The sequence below is a fragment of the Nicotiana attenuata genome, unplaced genomic scaffold (genome assembly GCF_001879085.1).
Source record: "Nicotiana attenuata strain UT unplaced genomic scaffold, NIATTr2, whole genome shotgun sequence".
NCBI lineage: Eukaryota > Viridiplantae > Streptophyta > Magnoliopsida > Solanales > Solanaceae > Nicotiana > Nicotiana attenuata.
In genome coordinates this window covers 667,687-675,146 of record NW_017670456.1, presented here as the reverse complement: position 1 = coordinate 675,146, position 7,460 = coordinate 667,687, and the positions used below count along the sequence as shown (strand labels likewise).

At 31.1% G+C, this 7,460-nt stretch overlaps 1 protein-coding gene across 1 annotated transcript in view; it reads left to right on the top strand.

Annotated features, from left to right (window-relative positions):
* Positions 1-5,040: 5,040 nt before the first annotated feature.
* Positions 5,041-7,460, top strand: part of LOC109239680 — a 3,895-nt gene continuing 1,475 nt past the window's right edge. Inside the window, exons 1-2 of the mRNA XM_019406267.1 lie at positions 5,041-6,445; positions 6,751-6,873. Coding sequence (XP_019261812.1) covers positions 5,774-6,445; positions 6,751-6,873 — 795 coding nt within the window. The 5' untranslated portion in view covers positions 5,041-5,773. The remainder of the gene's footprint in view (positions 6,446-6,750; positions 6,874-7,460) is intronic.

Genomic DNA, 7,460 nt, shown 5'->3' with positions numbered 1-7,460 from the left:
TTTGTATAAAATTCTGCATAACTAATACCATGTTTGGTTGACATTTTTCAATTATGCATAAGTAATACATGTATAAGTTATGAGTCAATCTGTGTATTATTTTCTGCGGGGTAGGAGATGGAATAACTAATACATGTATTAGTAATACATGGATAAAATACTGAAATGACAAATTTACCCCTATCAATTTACCACAAATCATTACCATTTCTCCAGCAAACTTTTCACTGTTCGTTTTCTCCGGCAAATAACAATCTTGTGCTATGGTGTTTTTGAATTACTAAATAAAGTGTGTAACAATATGCAAAAAATTCTACCAAAACCCAAGAAAGAATTATATAAACTACAATTAGCAATGCCCTTTTTTTATAATTTCACGTGCATTACTCAAGGACTAATCTCTACATAACTAATCCCTGCATTATTTATTCCTGCATAACTAATACATACATAACTAATACATGCATAACTAATACATGTATAACTAATACCTGCATAACTCTAACCGGCAACCAAAACGACCCCTAAGTGATTGGATGCGCGGCTATCTAAATGAATTGGGAAATTTACTTAACTATACTATAATAGAAAATTATCTACCACTTTTATTTAGATTCGTACTTAATTACATTCTATTATATTTATCATTTACGTACAAAACTTTAAAAAGAAAGAAAAATATAAGATTCCTTAAATTTAGCATCTCATTCTCTCTCTTTCACCAACCCCCAATCTATTTTTCAAAAGAGTTCACATCTCATTCTCTCTTCCTCATACTTATCATCCAAAATCGGTACTTCTATCAATATAAACGAAAATGGCAAAAATTTTGTATCTAAAATTGCAGTAGCAAAGGATTCTCCATCGACATCCATTAAAAAATTTCGAAACTTTGAATTCAATATTCGAAATTACGGATTTGTAATTTGTTTGGATTGAGTGTGCTTGCAAATGATGGAGAATATACCTTGTAGTTTATATCTCAATTTTGAGGAAAATTGGCAAAGTTTAGAGTTGGTTTTACGTAAAATTTATGATTGAAACTCGAAGAAAACGAAGTTGCGGGAATTGTATGATAAATATATCACAGTTGTTTTAGAATTGTGTCACAATTATATTAAAATTGTATGTTATTTGTATCTGATATATTAATACCTAAATTAATATCTGATACAATACTACTACAATTATAATATAATATTATATCATATTTTAAGTTTACAGTTGTGATTGAAACTTGAAGAAGATGAAGATCACAATTGTATCACAATTTTTTGGAAATGTGTCGCCGTTTGTATCACAAATGTTTGAGAATTGTGTTAGTACTGTATCATGTATTGTTTTATGTATTAATGTATCAAATACAAGTTAGATACAATTGTGATACAACTATGATACATTTATGATACAATTATATTTTAGGTATTGATGTATCAGATATAATTCTGATACAATTATCATATAATTCCCGCAACTTTTTCTTCTTCGAGTTTCAATCTGATTTTTACCTAAAACCAACTCTATACTTAACTAATCTCCCTCAAAATTGAGATATAAACTTCAAAGTATATTCTCAAACACTTGCAAGAACATCCAATCTACACAAATCACAAAATCTTAAAACGAATTTGTATGTATATATGTATGCTCGAGAATCATATGTATTTTTGGTCTTCGAATGGACCAATTTGTAGATGAGTGTGTTAGGCAAACAAACTGAAGAAATTAGGGAAAGAATAAAAAGGAGGAGAGAGGAGAGGAGGGGAAGAAAAGGGAATGCTTTAATTGAAGGTACTAATAATGAGGTGTGAGCCTTTTAAGAGGGAATATATACAATTTGTAAGAAAAATCTAGTTACTTATTGAAAACTACAAAACCTAAAGAAAATAGGTGAATAAGTTTCTATTATAGTATATATAAGAAAAACTCCAAAATTATTTCTTCAAAATGGAAACTGAGTTCAGTTTTTCAGTTTTTGGATTTCATTTGTGTCTAGTAGTGAAGATAGAAGAGAAATTTTCATAAAGCACTATCTTTTGGTAGTAATTAGCCATCTATAGATACAATTTGCTATATTACGGATTATAGATACCTTTTGTGTGGTTATAAGATGTATTTGATGTATTTAAGATATTGTATTCATGAATACAGTAGCAAAAATAGGCGTGAGTCAGGGAAGTCCAGCTAATCAGTTGTTGTATTCGAGTGTATTCGACTGTATTCATGGAGTGAAACATGGGATTACAGCTGGACAAATTATTGTATTCAACTGTATTCACGGTGTGAAATAGGGGATTACACTATTTTTAAAACGGAAAGTGAATCAATTAACATAATAGACTCCTAATATAACTCAACAAATTCAATTATAACACACAAATTTTGTATTTTCAATTATAAAAAAGATTCTCAACAGAAAAATACCCCAAAAATATAGCAATCTTCAGAAAAATTATATAATACACTTGGATACATAAATTATATTAATTGAAAAAACATATGAATACATTCATGGAATATAGCGAGACAATGAATATAATGAAACACATATAATACAGCGGGATACATTGAAATACAATGAAAAAAAAGACAGTGAATACAACGAAATACATGGAATACAACGAGATACATTGAATTACAATGAAAAACCCTAAAACCCTAATGGATCTATTCAAGCAACCTACAGCAAAGCGGCTAAAACGGGTCTTCTGAATTTGTGTTGCTTCATCAATTCCCTCAAATTCCACATATCCCTACTATCTTTTTCTTTGTTTATTTTTCGTTCTAGTTGTTTGAATCATGATCCCTAAAGGATCCCGATTATTTATGCCAAAGCAGAACTCAAAGAAGAAGATGCTGACTTGCAAACAATCATGAAAACAGAGGATGACAATTCTTTGATTTTCGTTCATTTAGAGTACATAAATCGTCTTCAGTTTTGATATGGATTACCATGGCGGTTGAGGGAGAGATATTGGCGTGTTAAGAGAGAGAGGGTGGAGAAAAATCTGAAAGAATGAGAGAGAAAAATAATACAAAGAGTATTTTATGGCTTAAAAGCAGGAGGTAACCATAAATAGATATTTGGCTATAAAAATCAAAAGGTATCTATAGAATATAATTTTTTAAAAGAGTATTTATTTAAAATAAATAAGATATTAACCTTTGCTATAGGAGGTAAAAATTCCTATTTTAAAATATAGTTTTTCCTCGTGTTGCTTGTTTTTTAATTATTCTACTATCTTGTTATTATTACAACTTTCCTGACTTTTACACATGCATTTCTTCTTTATACTGTTATGATTTTGCATGCTTGCTTTGAGCCGAGTGTCTATAGGAAACAGTCTATACACCTGCACAAGGTAGGGGTAAGACTACAAACTCACTGCCCTCTCCAAATCCCTCTTGTGGAATTACACTGGGTTTGTTGTTGTTATTGTTGATTGACATTGAAAATTATAACTTGTAGGAGTAGTAATCTTCGATAGTTTTGAATATCTAAATTTTAGTTTTAAAATATTGAGTTAATCTGATTCATTTAGCTTAAAAAATGAGTCAAATTAACTCTCAATAATTTGGGACGAAGGGAATACTACTCTTTTTTCAAATTAGCATTATTGCTCGAGCTAGTATAATGTTAATTAAGTATGACATTTAAGAGAGAGAGGTAAGAGTATCTTATTTAAATATTCTTTTGATTAAGGTTAGTAAAAATTTACTTAAGAGGAACGCAAAATCTTAAAAGACAGATAATATGGACAAATCTTATTACGGAGAAATCTTGTAATATGGACAACAGAACAAGAATCTTCCCAACTATATTGATTATTTTGACCAAATCTTGTTAAGATTTTATATTGAAGCTTCTATGGTGAAAATTTACCGTATTTACATCAAACCAATAAGAATGAAGTGTTTTTTATTTTATTTTATAAATACATATTCATCACTTAACAATGATTAAATAACGTGTATTCTCAATTTATTTTTTATTTGCTAAGATTAAATTGATTGGTTTAAGTATGTACCAGCTCCTATTATATTTGCTTCACAACATAGTGATATTAGATTATTTTGTACGAGATGAACAAATTTAGCGGTTAAAAATTAAAGTGATAATACACATTAATTAATTTGATTAAGTGATAAAATGTGTGTAACAAATGACACATATTTACATATTTAGTCATTTGATTTTGACACCACGTGCTAGTAACAAATTTTGAAAAGTAATGTGGTTCATCAATCATTTTCAAGATATTATGCAATGAATAATATTTCATATTGTCCATGAAGTGGGAGGGGTAACATGAGCTCTTAGATTCAAATCCATTTGTCCAAGTGTTGGTGGACAGAATTACCTAGTATTCGTACTTGTACGGGTGAAAAATAGAAGGTGCAAGAGATGCACAAGCTAGCCGTGATACCAACTTCATAAAAAATAATTAAGATATCATACTTGTGATACTTTAGACACTAAATACAATTTGATAATTTGGAAAATAAAATAACTGATATTCTATGACATCTTAAATAAGTAAAACTTTAGGGTTGTTTGGATCGCATAATAATTATTCATGTGTTGATTAATAATAAAAAAGTTATTATGTAATAACTAATAATAATAGTTGTAATACATGAATACTCACTTTAGAGCATTTTTTTCTTTAAATAGTTTAATCAATATATTGCTAATAATATGCATTTTTATTTCAAATTCTACAAGGGACAAAATGATACATAAATTCTTATCATAACAAATGATTATTTAACATCTAGTTATGCAATAAATATTTTATCTTACACCACCAACCAAACACTATACTCCTATTATTTTAAACAAAAATTTATGTTAGAATTAATTAGTTATCCAATATAATCAACACTCTTTCTATTTTGGAACGTCTAATTAAAAGATCATAATAATTCAATGTCTCTCTTGGTAATAAAGGTGAATATATTAATACTTGCCCAGTTAGAGCGCGGCATTATATACTACACTTTCTATTTTAGAACATACCATTAAGATCATAATTCAATTTCTTGGTAATAAAAGAAGATTTTATAATTCTTGCCTAGCTAGAGCGCGGCAATTTCTTAGAGAGAGAGAGAGTGTGTGTGTGTGTGAGAGAGAGAGAGAGAGAGGTGGATTAGAGGGGTAAGAGGAAAGGAGAAAGAAGAGTACTAGAGAGTCGGTCTAGGAAGGGAAAAATGAGGAGTGGACCGAAAGTTTTGGCGATAAATTTGATGGAATAAATGTGAGAAATAGCATTTTTATAGGATACTTTAGATTTGCAATTTAAACTTTTAAATTTTATTGAAATGTTGGTTCCCTTTTTAATGATCTGATCTGTCTCTCAGACAACTTTAAACAACTGGTTATGAGAAAAATCCGAACTTTTCAGATACTCTTCCTTTTTCTCCTTTAAACCTTCTCTTTATAGCTTTTAACGCTAAATCTTTGTACATTTTATGTAAATAAATTCCATATATATTGAAAAAGTTGCAATCTTTGCTGAATTATGGGTGTTATTTAAGTTGGAGATCTTGACTTGATGACATACAAGATTTCATGTAACGTACAAATGGGGAATTGGGTTTTTTTCCCTTTAAATTTGGCTTCTTTCTGATTTTCTTGAATTTTTTCCATCTGGGGTTCTTTCAAAACCCTTAGATTATCTGTATCTTAAAGAGTAACATGGTTACATAGTCTATAAATATTTGCCCTTTAGGTTTTACTTGAGTATTATATAATATATAGTTTTCTTGATATATGATGCATAGAACTATAATGGCTATAGAGGAACATACTCATAGGTACAGTAATATCAGTGGGGGTGGGGGTGGGGGTGGTTCAAGTGGTAGTGGTGGTGGTGTTAGTAGTAGAGCCTCAAAAAAGTTGAAGCAAAAAAAAGTCCCACAAAGAGGACTTGGTGTTGCTCAACTTGAGAGGATGTTAGAAGAACAACATAAAAAAGATTTAATTTTGACACCAAATTCAGTGCATTCAACCAATACTATGTCCAAAAACCTAGCAGTTGAATGTCCTACTTTTAGGCCAACAATCAACCCTTCTTCAATCCCTTTACCACCACCATCAAAAATGGATCTACGACCTTCGAAAAGTTTTGTCTTTAGACCAAATCAATCTGGTCCTGTTATCGATGGTTTTCGTCCTAAGACTTTACAATCATCAAAACCATTGAACAGGAGTGGATGTGAGTTAAATTGGTCATCTGTTTTGAGTTCAGGGAAGGATAATTCCCCTAAATTATGGAGTTGTGAGTACAGTCCTGAAAGAGAAAACCAACAGGGAAATCACAATGGTGTTGTTTTCGGGCCAAATGTAAATTTGCCTAATGAACTGCATAACCCCATTTTGCCTCTACCAAGTGTGCTGCAAAGGTCACAACAATACCAACAACCTTCTTGTTCTTCATCAATGGTAAGCAAGCTTATTGATCATTTGCTTTTTGATGTACATATACAGTCAGACAGACCTCTCTATAACAACATTGCTATATAACCACTGTGCACTATAAAAGCCAAGATTCTTTTGGAACCAATTTCCGTGTTGTGTTATAATATATGTTCTCTATAAAACACGTCTCTATAAAAATCAAAAAAATCTGGAACAAATGAGGTTGTTATAGAAAGGTTTGACTGTATATCATCATTGCCTTAGCGTGTCTAAAATCATTTTTTGATGTATTTGAAATGCTGATTAGAATTATTTTATGGAAACTGCAGGTGAATATCTCATCAGGGATTTCATCATCATCATCATCTGTATTAAATTATCAGATGGAGCCCCCTTCAAACCAAAATTATTATAGCTGTAATTATTTACCTCTGTGGCCTGAAGAAGTGAAGGTAATTCTTTTAATTGTGTCAGTTGGTTGCTAAAGTAAATAGACATGACATTCACTTTGTTGCTAAAGTAAATAGAGATGACATTCTGGCTTTTGTGGCCTCAAAAGCCAGAATAATAAAATGCTGTAATAGCCATGTCAGAAGATATGCTCGCTCAGCCCAGTGTTACACTTAGCATGGATCAACTTTTGTCCCTTTATTGCTCAATTTTTTTTTATGTGCTTGCATCTAAACAAGCTATCCAAGAATATTGATTCAAACACTAAGAGACATATGTTACAATTACTGATTGCGAAGGGGATGTCAGAGAGGGTCTTTCCGAAACAGCCTCTCTATATGCACAAGGTAAGGGTAAGGTCTGCGTACACACTACCATCCCCAGACCCCACTAGTGGGAATATACTGGGTATGTTGTTGTTTTGTTGTTGAAGGGAATGTTGGAGTGGTTGAGTATGGTATTTTTTTTTTTCTCCCGTTTGAGAAGATTTTCTAGCTAGATAAGAACTTATGTCGTCGACGATATGTTCATAAACATAGATTGGTGGGATAATATGTCCTCCAACCATCACTTTGGGGGGGGGGGGGGG